The sequence below is a fragment of the Sturnira hondurensis genome, unplaced genomic scaffold (genome assembly GCF_014824575.4).
Source record: "Sturnira hondurensis isolate 20B ecotype Veracruz unplaced genomic scaffold, ASM1482457v3 Scaffold0003166, whole genome shotgun sequence".
NCBI lineage: Eukaryota > Metazoa > Chordata > Mammalia > Chiroptera > Phyllostomidae > Sturnira > Sturnira hondurensis.
In genome coordinates this window covers 1,015,678-1,031,157 of record NW_028075797.1, presented here as the reverse complement: position 1 = coordinate 1,031,157, position 15,480 = coordinate 1,015,678, and the positions used below count along the sequence as shown (strand labels likewise).

Genomic DNA, 15,480 nt, shown 5'->3' with positions numbered 1-15,480 from the left:
TTCAGAATTTTCAAAATACAGTGATATTTCTTTCCCCGCGAGGATGTATGTAGAAATCCAGTATGTAAAACAGAGAGAAAAGAAGCTATTCTATCCATACAGTATAATATTGTTTGGCCGTAAAGAGCTGCCACAAGCTGCCACATCGGTGATGCTTGCAAACGCTATGTGAAGTGAAGGAAGCCACAAAAAACCATGTGTTGCCTAATCCCCTGTGTATGAAATGTCCAGGAGAAGCAAATCAATATGGAGAGAAAGCAGCTCAGTGGCTGCCTAAGCTGAGGGGAGGAGGGGAGTTCAGGAAGCGAAAGGCTAAGAGGTGCAGGGCTTCTTCTTGGAGTGGCAAAATGTTATACGATTGACTATGGCATTGGTTGCACAAACCTGTGAATTGCACTAATTAAATGGGTGAGTTTTATGGCGTGTGAATTCTATCTCCATAAAGCTGTTAAAAAAAAACCACCTGCTCTCACTGCTCTGCCAACCAGGCCTCCTCCACCCGGCTCCCTCCCCCACCTCTGAAGGCCCCTGCAACTGTGCGGAATGATCTAGTCCGAGGGTCTACTCCCCAAATGCTAACCAAGAGAGGAACCCAAGTTTTTGGACTCCACGTGCAGGGCCTTTAAGTGAAAAGTCTCACGGGTGAGTCAAGGCCCATGTGGGGAGAAAGGCCGCCGGCCAGGCTCTCACCGTCCATGTCCAGGCGCTGCATGATGATGGCCAGCTCCACTTCACTCGGCATGTACCCCAGAGAGCGCATGGCCATTCCCAGCTCCTGCTTGGAGATGAAGCCATTTCCGTCTCGGTCCAGAACCCGGAAGGCCTCTCGGATTTCTACAAGAAGAAGGCAAAGAAAGTTCAGTGGTCCCATGGCTTCACTTACTGCATTAACATGATGGGGGATTATCTACTGAAAACTCCTTACTGCTTTAAAAACAGTGATACATCAAAACCCTTTTAGTTAGTAAAAGAGTGTCCAGAAGAAAGGGGGGAAAAAAGAGAAAAAAAGGAAATGGAAGAAAAAAACGGGGAGGACAGGAAGGGAGAGGAGAAAAAAGGGGAAGGGAGGAGACAGGGGAAGAAAAGGAAAAGGGGTTTGGCAGGAGGAGGTAACTGGCCCAGAGCATCCTACACCCCGTAGTAGGTACACACTTAGACAGTGGTCCAGCAGAGAACCGTGTCAACCAAGGGCACTTTCCCAGCAAGGATGAAGATGAGGTTTCATCTGTGAGAAGAAAAGCTACCTCATAACTCTGGCCATTAGGAGGAAAGGAGAATGAGATTCCTATACAGATGTGTATTTCAGTACCCTGCTGCCACAGGGGCTGTGCAGAAAGCTTTTCAACATCATAGTAGGGTAGGAGATAAATATCCTAATGTTTTTATTTCATTCCTCTAGTTTACAGTTGTTTCATGGCTACAAACAACTTCAGATCAATAAGGGTGTGATAAAAGCCCCCAAAGATGTCTTAAATCACATTCTCTGAGATTGGCAGAGAACTGGGCCCTGCTATCAATAAGGCCATTTCACTGGGCAGGCGGTCTCCTATCTTCTTACCCCAACAGGACTTGCTCTGCTTCACCCAGAGTCCCTCCCTCCAGAGTCCCCATGGCATTAGTTCTGGGTTGGCTGAGTGTTTCCTGACACATCACACCCCTGCAAGACACGACACGGTGAATTCAAGATTGCAGTCTGAAGACAAGAGGTTCATCCATCGTATCTGAGTGCCAGAGTTGGCCAGCCTTGATTTTTCATCCACCAACCCGATGCGAGCCCAAGTATGGCAGCTGCCAACATTCATCAGGACATTCAACACATATTGGCTGCCTGTACCTGAGGAGCGCCCCAGTTACTACTGTGCAGAAATAACTACCACTTGCTGGCATCGTGGTTCTCCTTCAGAGCCCTACACACCACTCAGGAAGGTGAAATCTGCACAGAAACTTGCAGGAACCCTTAAAACTAATGCAAGACACTTGGCCCTCACCCATTTAGTTTCTACTTTTCTAAATATCTGACTTGCTTCCAGCAAATACCTGGAACCACACCTTTTCCCAAACAGGCTTTGCCCTTTCCCGTGTACGTCAATTTTCTGCGGCTGCTGTAACAAACCACCACAAACTTGGTTGCTTCAAACAATACAAATTTATTCTCTCACAGTCTGGTGGCCAAAAGTCTGAGATCATTATCACTGGACCAAAGTCAAGGTGTGGACAGGGACACTGGGGGTTCCAGTGAGGGGTTGTTCTTGCCTCCTTCCAGCTTCCAGTGGCTGCTGACACCCCTTGCCTTGTGGTCGCATCACTCCATTCTCTGCCTCTGTGGTCACACAGCCTCCTCCCCTCCTGTCTGTGATCTCCTTCTGCCTCCCTCTTACAAGGACACTTGTGTTTGCGTTTAGGGACCACCCAGGCAATCCAGGATAAGCTCCCCATTTCAACATCCTTAAATTAATTACATCTGCAAAAGCCCCTTTTCCAAGGTAACGTTGGCAGGTTCCAGAGATGAGCACCTGATATTTCCGTGGGCTGGTTTTCAGACTACTGCACAATCTCATCCAGTTCTTTCACCTGCCACACCCTGGCTTCCTCTTCACCTGCCCAAATCAAAGTAGCCCTGCCAAGCCAGGGGCCATGGAACCCACAAAAATGTCTTTGCTCACCATAGCCAAAGTCATCTCCTTTCCTACCAACCATTCAGAAGGTCACTCACTCCTTTCACATGACATGTAGTATGACCCATCTAGAAATAAGATGACTGATGTAGAATCCAGTGCTTCTCCTTTGAGCTGTAAGCTCCTCGTACACTTCATTCATCTTTGTACGTTCCCACCCACACTCAGAAGGAGGCGCTAGACAGACAGCTGTTGAATGGGTGGTGGGTCTGAATAAATAAGGATAGTATGTTGGTAGCAAATTCATCATCGATACTCATGCAGCACGCCAAGTGCTTTCTGTGAATAATTGTGGGCTCCAGCACAGACAAGACCAGCCAGTGAGCCAGGACCCTCGGCTCCTGGCCAGGCGTATTAGCTAATTAAGTCTGCAGCCAAACCCCGAGGCCTCAGTTTGTTCATGTGTAAAATGAGCTGGTTAGCCGCGAGGATCCCAGAGGACTTCCCAGCCCTCCTTTCTGTAGATCTGTGGACATCATTAAAGTGTTTAAGAGAAGAACAGGAAGCCTGTGTTCTCTTTCATACCCTGTTAATCTGCTGTCCAAATGCCCCTCTTTTTTCTCTTTTTTCCATTGATGATATAGAAAAAGAAATTTGGTCAAGTCCAAATACTGAACCAAGGGGTTTGTCCACACGTTCAGGCTTTTCATCAACAAAACATGCCTAAGACAACCTAAAGCAGCCATATGTTTCCCTACCAAGTCCCTGATGGCCTGAAAAGAGCTTAAAGCTGCTGCTCAGCTTGAGGTGGTGGCTCATAGCACTCAAGGACACTGGGACAGAGACCACGGCCGCACCCGGGCCCAGATCCCCAGAAGGGTATGGAGACTGGGTGTCCCAAGGAGGTCTGGGACACAAGGAAGCCAGACCAGCTCTGCCCTGCAAGTCTTCTCCCCCAGGCTCGATTTGCCCATCTGAAACATAAGTTGGGGTGAGTCTCCTTCCAACCTTTATAGCAAGGTTTTACATGGGGCTGGCACAGACTGTGCAACAGTAGAAAATGTCAGATGACAGCAGAAACTCCACCTGGAGTCACAGAAGAGGCCAGGATCCCAGGTGGGCCAGCTGGAGGTTCAGCTACAGGCAGACCCCTGCCCTGAGTTCTCTCTGGATCACTCCTTTCCCAAGGCACCAACTCCACTTCCCACCCTCCGACTCCAGCCTGCACCCTCTGGGCTGTGGCTCTCCTTCTGAAAGGGCGACAAGACCCAGCTCCATGCCTGTGTTCCCCCTGCATGCCCTAGATTTTACCAGCAAATGAGCATGTATCCTTACATGGGACATCCCGAACAGGCCTGAGTGGGGATGTTTGAGAGTTTAGCCTGGAAACGAAGGCCTTGGTATGTGGGCCTGCTGATCTCCACCCAGCTGCCTGGACTACTCCCAGAGTTGCCTCCTGCTGGGGCTACTGGATTTGGTAAGGCAGAACAAAGATAGCGGCCACCCCAGCATTGCCCTACTGTGAAGGAACATGCTCCTCTGAAGCCTCAAGCCCTGGTGGTTTGTCCCATCTGCAGCATGTAACCAGGGAGGCTTCGCCCCAGCCCAGGACAGGATCGGGCACAGAGAAGCTCAGAGTTTGGTTTTCAGTGGCCCCCAGGTAAGTGGGACAAAGCTGTTCTTTCTGTTTGCATAGAGTATCTGCTCCTAGCTCCCTGAACAAAGCTCACTAACATCATTTTTCAAAATATCAGAGTCCAAAAAAACTCCAAAAGTACAAAACTAGGAATCCATAATGGGAGCCTCTGGGGAGTTAGGCTAGAGAAAGCCCAGGCAAATGAGAAGCTTATTAGCAGGAAATGGGTCTTGCAGTCTGAGACATGTGATGCATGCCTCATTTTATATTTAATAGCCAACAGGGTGTGAGAAATATGCCCATAAAACCAGTGGAGACACAGGAGCAGGCCAGGTCCCACTGCCTCCAGCTACAGGCATCCTGTTCTCGGCACAAAGGGTCTCTGGCCACTTTCCACATCCTTGGGAAGTCAGAACCACAAATCAAGTTTTCAGGTACAACCCAGTAACGGCGTGTGCTTTTTATTGGAATCCAGCCCCTCTTTGGGCTAACGTCCCTCATGTTTAAAGGCTACATAAGCATGTCGTGCTTTTGGTTTTTAATCCAGTCTCAGTCTCACACAACACATGCACAGCAGGCACCAGCCCGGCGAGTCCACCATCCCCAAGACAGCTTAGCAAGCCCGAGACGGGCACCTGCAGTGGCGATCGGAGTCCGGCCAACAGCCATTGTGTGGAAGGAAACATGGTAAGACACATCCTCCGAAAAAGCAACGTACTCTCTGCACATGGAATTTCTCAGAACCACAGAGATCTGTGATTCTCCTCCATGGAGTGATGGTGATGTTCTGGTGATGTCTACCATGGGCCAAGGAAGGCCCATGGTAGACATGGTCCTGCTTCAAGTTTGGTCTCTCTAGAACCTGAGAGATTTACTTCTTAAGCCAGCGAGTCTATTTTCTTAAAGATAGCCACAGCCACCAGAGGTAGCACCTGTGCCCTGACCCAGTGTCCTCTGACAACCAAGCCTCAGTTCCGAAATGCCCTCTAGGGACATAGCCTGTTCCAGCAATAACAACGCCAAGGGCACACGAACCATACAGAACAGACTCATCAATCAGGCCGCCTAAACACAGTGTGCACCAGATGAAATCCAGACTCCAGTCAGAGTCAATATTTATTGGCTAATGGCTGGCTTTGAAGACTCAGCTGAAACTCACAGTGCTAAAGATTAGTAACAAAGAACACAGTTTTCTCCTCTCAGTCCTCATCATATGTAAAATCTGTTTATTCTCCACAGAAATGTATCTTTAGGAAGACTGTGGGCTTTAACCACAAAAAGAGATGGCTCTATTAATGAGCAAGATGAATTCTGTTGATACACGTTGCTGAGAAATTGCAAAACTGGAGATAGATGCAGTTCAGCGAGGCTAAACAAAGTTGATTATTAAATAACAACACAAATATACCAGAAAATATAAGGCACAAGCTTGAAGGTCATTTTTCAGAAGAAATAGTAAGACAGGGACTAAGCCAATGACAAGAAAGATTTAGGAGGGTTTCCACCTTCTCTGAGAAAGACAAGAAATGAATATTCAGACATGATTAGTCAATGAAATGCTGCTGTTCACTTGTGTGCCACTGCTAGGCCAGAACCGGCAGGGAGTCAGAGAAACTTTCCAGGCTGTAAGAAGCTTATATTCTTGTTGGAAAGACAGAGAAGCAACCAAATAGTCATAACACAGAATGACAAGCTTAGTAATACAAGTATGCTCAAAATCCCAGGGAAGTCCCTCCGGGGATGAGAGACAGGACAGAGAGACAGCTCTGCGAAAGGGTCACCCCTGGACGTTTTGAACCATAAGGCCATGGAGACGGGGAAAGGAGGCAGAGTGGAGAGAATGGTCAAGATGGGAATGTCTCATACACACTGCACGGTGCGTGTAGGAACACGGAGAGATGAGGGTGGAGACGTGCACTAGGGCAGAATTGCAAATGCCCTTCAGAGCCATCTGAGCTTAACCCTGCAGGCAGGGGGGTGGCAATTTGTAAATAAAGTTTTATTGGAACACAACCACATTGACATAGTGTACATAGTCTGTCTGTTGTACATTGTCTACTGCTTTTGTACTAAACAAATAAATTGAGAAATTATGGTAGAGATGGTTTGGTGCTCAAAGCTTCAGATATTTACACATTGGCCCCGTGAAAGTTTGTGAACCCCACTGTAGGCCACGGGAAACTCACTCGTTGAGTTTAAATTTTTTTGAAAATAAAAAGGATCAGATTGATTGTTTAAACTGAGGACTCTGCCACCAGGGTGCTGGCTAAGACCAGAATGATAAGAGAGGAGAGCAGGGTTCTCACCTGGAGGCTGTCACGGAGCCGAGGGGGAAAGGAGGAGCCTGGTGCTAAGCAACATGGTGCTGGTGGGAAGGTTCAGGAGACTTTGCTGGGAGAGCGGTCAGTGCTCAGGGAGGGGGTCGGGGGAGGGGTTGCAGGTATGTAGGGTCTGGCAGAAGGAGGATTTGAGGGTGATGCTGGGGGTTCCAGTTGGCCTGAGGGGGTGAGGACCATTAACTGAGAGAGAATTCAGGAGGAGGCACAAGTTTTCAGCAAGGGGAGGGAGGTGGCCTTTTGGTCACACAGAGCACAGGGAAGGAGAGATACCCAGGCCATTGGTGTGGTGAGCCTGTGGAGACCTGCAGCTAGCATTTGGAGAAAAAGGGAATAGAATGACCATACTCACATATAAAACACTGGTCCAGTCCCAGTGCGAGTTGTAGTGTGAATGAGTTCCAATTTAATTATCATCAATCAGTCTACAAAAACAACTAATTGGTTCCAGTAATTATGAAACACAGAGGTGAGGGCTCAGGCCACAAAGGGGACAGGGAGCTCAGGAGGAAGGAGTATGCTGGGAGGGGGAGGGACACAACAGGACCTCCCAAGTGCCCCAGCATTTAATAACGCTGCTGGGAACAGGCCACATCAGTGGGGGCGGGGTGGGGGGGGGCAGCACACAATTCACATTTTCAACCTGGCTTTTTTTTTTCTCAGTACATTTTTAAAGGGTTAAAGAACCCTTGCTCCTAGGTTATTTGCTGTTTTAGGTGTGACTGAATCCATTTCAACACATTTATTGAGCTTCTTCCAGGCTCAGATCTGATGAATGCTATGGCAGACACCAAGGAGCTACATTAGAGGGGGTCCTAAACCGGGGTGGGGGCCCTTCCTGTATATATCTATTTGTTTAAATTGACTCTTGTGTCGCAAAGAATTTTAGGTGGCTGAAATACACTACAATTTACCTAAGAGGAAAAGCTGAATGCACAGGAATGAGAGAAGATGAAATAAGAAACGCTGGGAAAATATTCAGGGAGAAGGTGAGACGTATGACAACCTAGAAGGAGGCTGAGAACTGGAGTCCATGCAATAGACAGGGCTTCCAGCAGAAGTGCCTGTGGGCAGGGGAAGGAAAGGCCTGCGTTCACAGGTTGGAAGGGAGGGCCCAGCAGGGAGACGCCTGTAGGAGGACAAGGCTAGTCACAGTGACTGTCCCTCTTTGAGGGCACAACTGCCTCTGTGACTGAGGTTCAAATCCAGGCTTGAGCAGGGCTCCAGTGAACTCCCAGCCCCAGACTCAGTGGAAGTCACTGTTTGCCAGGGGGCAGGCAAGAGGCGGTATGGAACACAGCTCCAGGGCCCAGTGATCCAGGCGGAGGGCCAGGGGCGCAGTGCTCACACTGCCTAGCTCAGGTGTCCCCCCACTTCCGACTCTTTTCATTACCTCATGGCCCAAAAGACAACTGGAATTCAAAAGTAAAGCCAGCCCTTTCCCTAGCTGGCATTCAGACAGAAAGAGCATTTCAATAACTTATTAGGTGGTGAAATTATACAGATAAAGACTAAGTTTCCCAACTCAGGAAAAATAATCATTGCTTTCCTAAAATAGGGTGGCAGAAGGCAGTCTGAAAGCTAAGGGCATATACCTCGACAGATCAGACTGAATTGATCATAGCAAGCCAGGTCAGTCAAAGCTAATGGAAAAATTCCCAACAGTAAAAGCACAGGCCAGGGGCACCCTGTGATGGACTGCAAGCTCCAGGCAGGACAGAAAGGAAAACCACTAATTAAGTTGGAATATGTATGAGACTGAGAATGGCTGTAGGGTCCCTGTACAAAAAGTTACAGTGATGAGCGAGGTGGTGGGGGGACACCTAGCAAGGGGCAGTTCTCTTTGTCTTGAACAGTTCTGATCCTGACACCTGAGGTGGGGACAGCCCCTTGAAAAGACTAGAGCTAGGCCTACACAGGAATGCTCCATTTTTTTCAGGTTTCACATTCATTTATGCTTCTTCTGATAATTGCCCCCCAAATTTATAAAAAATAAAATAAAAATCTAGACTTCACAGGTCAGTGATAACCATTGTTAACATGTTAAGGTATTTTATTCCAAATTTTTTATGTATATTCTTAAATTAGGGTCATGCATTCTCCGTAGCTTTATATAATCGTTTTTCCACTTAATACACTATCATTTTAATTTTTCATATTGTTTAACTGGACCTTAACACATCACTTCCGGGGCTACATAGTGTTCTGAAATATGCTACAGCCAAACTGATTTCAGCAAACTCCTAGTGTGGGACATTCAGGTCATTTCCAATTGTAAATAATGCTGCGATGGGAATCTTTGTACATAAATCTTCACGCATTTTGATGGTCATCTCCTTAAGATGATATCTTAGGAATGAACTACTGGGTTGGGAACACTTTTTTAATATTGAATTTATGGGATGACATTGCTCCACAAAACTGTGCAGGTTTCCCGTGTATGCCTCCACGAAACCGCCTGCCCATGGCATCGAGTGCCCATCGCCCCAAACGAAGTCTCCTTCCGACCCCACTTCCTCCCCTTTGCCCACCTCCACTCACCCCCAGCCCTCTTCCCTCTGACCATCATCACACTAGTGGATACATGTTTTCTGGCCAATCCCTTCAACCTCTTTCATCCAGTTTTCCCTCCCTCCTCCCTTCTGCCCGCTGTCAGTCTGCTCTGTGTACCCACGCCTCTGTTTCTATTTAAAGCACTTAATGCCTACTGCCAAGTTGCCCTCTACAATGTTCCTACTCTGAACACTTCTGACACCAAATGTGAGGGTTTTTTCCCCCCACACAAACTAATTTCCCAGCTCTCTGGGTACCAACTGGGTGTTCAGTAACTTAATCCACTTCTGATGCTAGCTGCACAGAGTGAGTGTAGATCCGCTAGGCCACTCAATCTTCTGACAGACCAGATGTGAAGTCAGGGGTTTCCACAACCCCGCCTAAGATCTGACGACTTGCTAGAAGAGCTCACAGAACTCAGAAAGTTCTTTACTTAAATGCACCGGTTTATATAAAGGATATACTCAGGAACAACCAAATGGAAGAAATACATAGGGCTGGGTATTTGAGGGTGGGGAGTGCACAAAGCTTCCAACACACCCTTTCTGGGTGCCCCACACTCCCAGCGCCTCGATGTGCTCACCAGCCAAGAAGCTCTCCAATCCCCATTGTCTCGGGGTTTTACGCAAGTTCCATTACTTAAGCATGACTAACTAATCCTTGGCAGTCGGTAACTGAGTTTCATCTCCAGCCCCGGGGGTAGGGGGTGGGGCTAAAAGTTCCAACCTTCTATTCACACCTTGATCTTTCTGGCAACCAGCCCCCATCCTGGGCTTGTGCAGGGACCCCAGTCACCAGTCATCTCATGAGCACACAGAAGACACTTATCAATCTTGAGTTTCCAAGGGTTTTAGGGGCTCTGGGCCAAGAACCAGGAAAGATCAATACGCAAGATAAATTTCCTACTATACACAACATCAAACAGGCAGTATCAACGATCACCATCCTCCATTTAACATCACTTTTATGACGAAAGTCCAGTCTCCATGAGACATGCCTTTCATCTAGTCATCTCTCAGGCTTTAGTTCCTGAAGTTCAAGGCCCAAATGATTACAAATGGAGGCTTCAAGGAAAGGCAGGCAACGCACTGAACTTCAGTGAGTGCTGAACTTCACTGATGTCTGAAAGAGACCGGCAGGGTCATCCCAGGACCATGAATGGACCCACATTCAGTACAGAGCCCGGCCCAGAAAAGGGGCCCGGGAACTGCCCACACATGGCTGAGATGGAGCTGGTGCTCAGGGGGGAAAGGAGCTCCCTGAGGCGGGGAGGAGCAGAGGTCAGTGGGGAAAAACCACTCTCCTGACACCAGGCTGGACTGCTTCCAGGACAGGATGCTGGGTAGCCCTATAAGGAAATGGACCCTCCCCAGGGTCCAGCACACTGGACAGCATCATGGAGACAAGCTTGACCTTTCTCACAAAAGGGGCCATTTCTCAAATGGCAATAAGCACCTGCTCAGGGGAAACAAGCCATACATTCCAAGGCAGAAAAGAGGCATCACATCATTTGGCACAGAAGGCAAAATCGGATGCACCCGCAAGGAGCAGAATGTGCAGAATTCATCTGTGAACAACATGGTAACAATCAATACAATTAATTTTTCATTAAATCACAGTATTCCTAAGCTGTAAATGTCAATATCCTGAGATCAGAGAATAATCAACATCTGAGGAAATAAAATCACCTTGTGGACTTAGCACCAATACGGAAGCTAGAAGAGTGAGATCCAAAATCCGGAAGTAAAGCAGAGACAGAATGAATGGAGGGGAGGACGGGGCTCTCAGGCCTGTCTCATACCTACTTCCCTTCCCAGGGTCTTGGGAATCCTCTCAAGATGCTGAATTCTTTTTTTTGGATGGTTCAATTCAACTCAATTTGACAAATACTTCTTGAGTACCTACTGTGTGCCAGGCACCAATTAGGTGGTGGGGGCCAGGTATAACAGTAAACAGGACATTGAGCAGGAAGAGGTGGGGCCACACTGAGCCTGAAGTGGAGAGGGACCAGGGGGCACTGCTTGGAGGCTGGAACTCACATTCTCTCTCTGGCCCTTTACGAGTATTATTATCTAGAAAGCAGATCGTTCCCTGCCCTCTGGAATCTCTTCTAGGCTGGAAAAAGAAACGAACTTTATAACAGAGCAACTAACTCCAAGAAAACATGAGTGGCTTTGTTTATGTTTTTTAATGAAGAAAAAAATTAGTTTTGAAGGCAATACCGCTTTATTTCAATTCTGTCAGTCCATGCTAAGAGAGACGACTCAGTGCAGCCCAGCGCACGGGACTCAAGGAGAGCCAGGAAGGAGGCCTGGGGCCCTCTTGCATGACCCACCACGTGGTAAGGAGGACTGCTGGGAACCCAGCATCCAGCCCAGCCTTAAATAACAGAGACAGCAAAGAGCTCATCACAGGCTCCTGCAGAGCCAAAGCCCTGCGGAAACATTATACGCAGTCATTAAAATCAATGCCTCCTACCCACGCTCTCGTGCTTTTGTATAGGTTTAAAAAATGGTCAGTACCAGCAATTTCTTCTGGTTCTAACTACTGTGTAGTAGCTAACATCTGTTGTGTGCTTACTGGGGACCAGGCACTGCTCTCCGCCTTCTTGTGTATTAGTTCATCTACTCCTCACAACAACCCACCGGGCAGGGTAATGACAGATCATTACCCTTCCCCCCAGGGCCACGTGCTTGTAAGTGTCAGGGCAGTGATGTAAACCCAGGACTTCTGGCCCTAGAATCTGCACTCCTAAACTCCATGCTTGACCTCTTTAAATACACGTCTCCTGAAACAGTACATATCCTTTCCATATGTGACACATGCTGGTATTTTCTAGTCTATTTCTTTTTTCTTTTTTTTTTTTAATGCACACCGCACTTCACTAAATTAATCTCATTACACACGAGGGTTCAGGACACCCACTTTGAGAAGCCCCACCTCACCCACATCCTGGCTTCCACAGAGTGCCCTCTGGCTCACTCTCACTTTTGGTCTCATGCCCTTCTCCCCTCTGGTTACCACGTTGGACTCTCCCCCAGCAGCCTCCAGAGCCTGTCTGAGGACTCCCCTGGCATCTCTCTGCCTCCTGTGAATCAATGCTGTCCTGCACCACTGCTTCCCTAGTGGGACCGTCTATCTTGCTCCCCACATCTGCACCGAACAACCAGGTTCCAGTCACTGCCATCAAAACAGCACACTGATATCTGCCTCCAAACCACCATCTACTTAACATCTTTCTTGAGTTCCTAGAGGGGTGTTACATGCCAGAAGGATACAGACAGGTCTTTGTCTTTGTAACCACCTCAGGGCTACCTCTCTTAAGACCTAGCTCCTGCTGAGTAACAGACTTAGTCCTTGCAGGTCTAAAACCTCCCAGCTGCACCTCCAGCCCAAAGCCACTGCCTGCTCTGTCGTCTGCCCCATCTGAACCAACCTCAGCTGTAGATCAGGGAGAGGGCAGAAGGAGACAGATTCTGCCCACCCTGGGTATCATCCACTAGCTGGACAGACTGACCCCAATGGAACAAGAGGACAGTGATGGTCACACATTTTTAGCTTGACTTCTCCACTTGTAATTCATCCATTGTGCAGCATCATAGACCAAGACAGCTCCAGTGCCTAAAACTGGGCCCAAAGGACTCCTAGCTACCCATGCCGAGCAGGAAATTTTGCTTGCACAGCTTAGCCCATGGAAAAAAATTCTCATACAGCCATCTTCCAAATACTTCATGGCACTGAGGCTCAAGGCAAAATGACAAATGGTGGGAGTTGGAGGAACTGGCTCTAATCCAGAACAGATCTCCCCTTCTGTTATATAATTTTTCAATTATAAGTCTCATCAAACCTGTCCTTCCTTTCCTCATACACAAGAGCACACGTAAACATGGCCCAAGTGCTGTTTCTAATGGCCTTGCAAACAGAATTGACCCCAGAGTTGCTGTGTGTAGAAAGGTAGCCAGGTGACATTGAAGACAACGTGCACTGAAGTCCCCCAGGAAAGTGTGCAGAACAAAAGGTACAGGTGTGGACTGAGGCACAGCTGCTCAGGGGAAGCCAGCAAAGAGACTCACTCCCTTAGCTCACCGAATTCCTACACAGCCCTCCCATCTGCTCCCCGCCACATTACTTCCTACTCCACTTTGCCTTCCTGATCATTGATAAAGGGCCTGCATTTGAAAGAAACTTCTCTCCATTGCAGGCTGCATAAATATTCCATTATCAATAGGAAACAATTTTCTTGCTTACAATGGCCAGCTCTCTCATTTTGTTTTAACGTGCTGGTTTTCCATCAGAATAAGCCTGCACAGGCCTTTGAAAAGACCATTTCCAAGCTCACACTCTGCCCAGTTGAGGAATAAAACTGAAATCAGCTGGAGCAGACTGATCCCATCCCAGCCCTCCAATATAAAAAGGGCAATTTAGGAAAGATGGGGGATTGCTTTAGGAATTCTACCCAGAAACTTGACCCTAAGTGAGTCACACATGCACACATACATCGAGGCACACACTCTTGCAAACCATTCCAGATTTCTGCTGCAGTGAAGGCAACCTGGGTGGGAGTTGAGGGGGAAGCCGAGGGGCCATGCATGTTCATATGGATTCTCAGATCACGAAGGGGAACTGTATGATAAAGGCCACATTTTAATCCATGGAAAAAAGAAGGATTACTAAACAATGGGGTAAAAACAGTCAGTTGAAGACTTGGGAAATGTTAAGTTACAACTGTACATTACACCATATGCTCAAATCTACTTTTGAGAAATTAAAACGTTCAAGGAATTGAGACAATAATAATTAGATGACAAAAGTTCTTTCTACATTATGTTAAGTGAAATAAGCCAGTCAGAGAAAGACAAATACTGTATCATTTCACTCATATGTGAAATCTAATGAACAAACTGAACTAACAAGCAAAATACAGACAGACTCAGAGATGGAGAACAGCGTGACAGCTATGGCAGGGTGGGGTAGTTTGGGAGTGGAAGGATTAAGCAAAAAGAAAAAAGGACTCACAGACATGGACAACAGTGTGGTGATTGCAGGGGGATGAGGGTGTAACAAGGGGACTACATGGTAATTGAAAAAATAAAGTTCTTTCTAAAAAATTAAAGGCATCCCTGGCCATGTGGCTCAGCTAGTTGAAGCATCATCCTGTACACCAAAAGATTGCGGGTTTGATTCCTGGTCAGGGCACATGCCTGTATTGTGGATTTAGTCCCTGGTTGGGGCACATACAGGAGGCAACTGATCAGTCTTTCTCTCTCACATCAGTGTTCCTATCTCTCTATCTCTGTCTCTCCCCCACCCCACCAACCTACCCCTCTAAAAATCAATGGAGAAATTCTTGGGTGAGGATTAAGAACATAATAATAAAGAATTGAAGGCAGGGACTTCCAGCCAAGATGGAGGTATAGGTGGAAACACTGTGCGTCCTTGCACAACCAAGTTCAAAAACAACAAAGTTTTAGTAACAAAAACGCAACTGAAACACAGAAAATTGAACTATATGGAAGTCGGACAACAACGAACCATTCAGCCAGACCAGTAAGAGGGGCGGAGCCAGCAACTGGCGGAGCAGGGTAGCATAGGAAAACTCAGCTAGACTGACCCAGGGACCCAGGCATGTGGGCGGCAGTTGGCAGATCCCAGGTGTGGGGTTGTGCCGGACAGACCCAGTGAGGGCGTAAGGCAGCAGGCTGACCGTGGTCACGCAGTCACGCGCAGATAAACCAGGTGAAGGAGTGAGCAGTAAGACAGACCGCACAGGCCCCAGTGGCAGGAAGCAGCAGAGGGGACCACCATTGCCCCTCTTTGACCCCGCCCCCACATACAGCGTCACAACCCAGCCACTGGGGTTGCCCCACCCTGGTGAACACCTAAGACTCCACCTCTCATACATAACAGGTGCGAACAGACCAAAACATCACGGCTCAAGAAGAACTCAAAGCCCCAGAGCTGATAACTCTAAGTGATCAAGAAATAGCCAACCTATCAGATGCACAGGTCAAAACACTGGTGATCAGGATGCTCACAGAACTGGTTGATTTTAGTCACAAATTAGAGGAACAAATGAAGGCTAAACTAAATGAAATGAAAGGAAATGCATAGAAAACCAATAATGATAGAAAGGAAACTAGAACTCAAATCAAGGGAGTGGACCAGAAGGAAGAAAAAAATGACCAAACAGAAAAATATGAAGAAACAAGAATTCAACAAAATGAGGAGAGGCTTAGGAACCTCCAGGACATCTTTAAACATTCCAACATCCAAATTATAGGGGTACCAGAAAGGGAAGAGGAAGAGCAACAAGTGGGAAACTTATTTGAACAAATAATAA

The 15,480-nt window shown here is 47.5% G+C and overlaps 1 protein-coding gene across 2 annotated transcripts in view; it reads right to left on the bottom strand.

Annotated features, from left to right (window-relative positions):
- The window catches only part of CALN1 (calneuron 1), a 434,944-nt gene that overhangs the window by 212,884 nt on the left and 206,580 nt on the right, over positions 1 to 15,480 (bottom strand). For both annotated transcript variants that reach the window (XM_037041731.1, XM_037041730.1), the window contains exon 3: positions 691 to 834. In XM_037041731.1, coding sequence (XP_036897626.1) covers positions 691 to 834 — 144 coding nt within the window. The remainder of the gene's footprint in view (positions 1 to 690; positions 835 to 15,480) is intronic.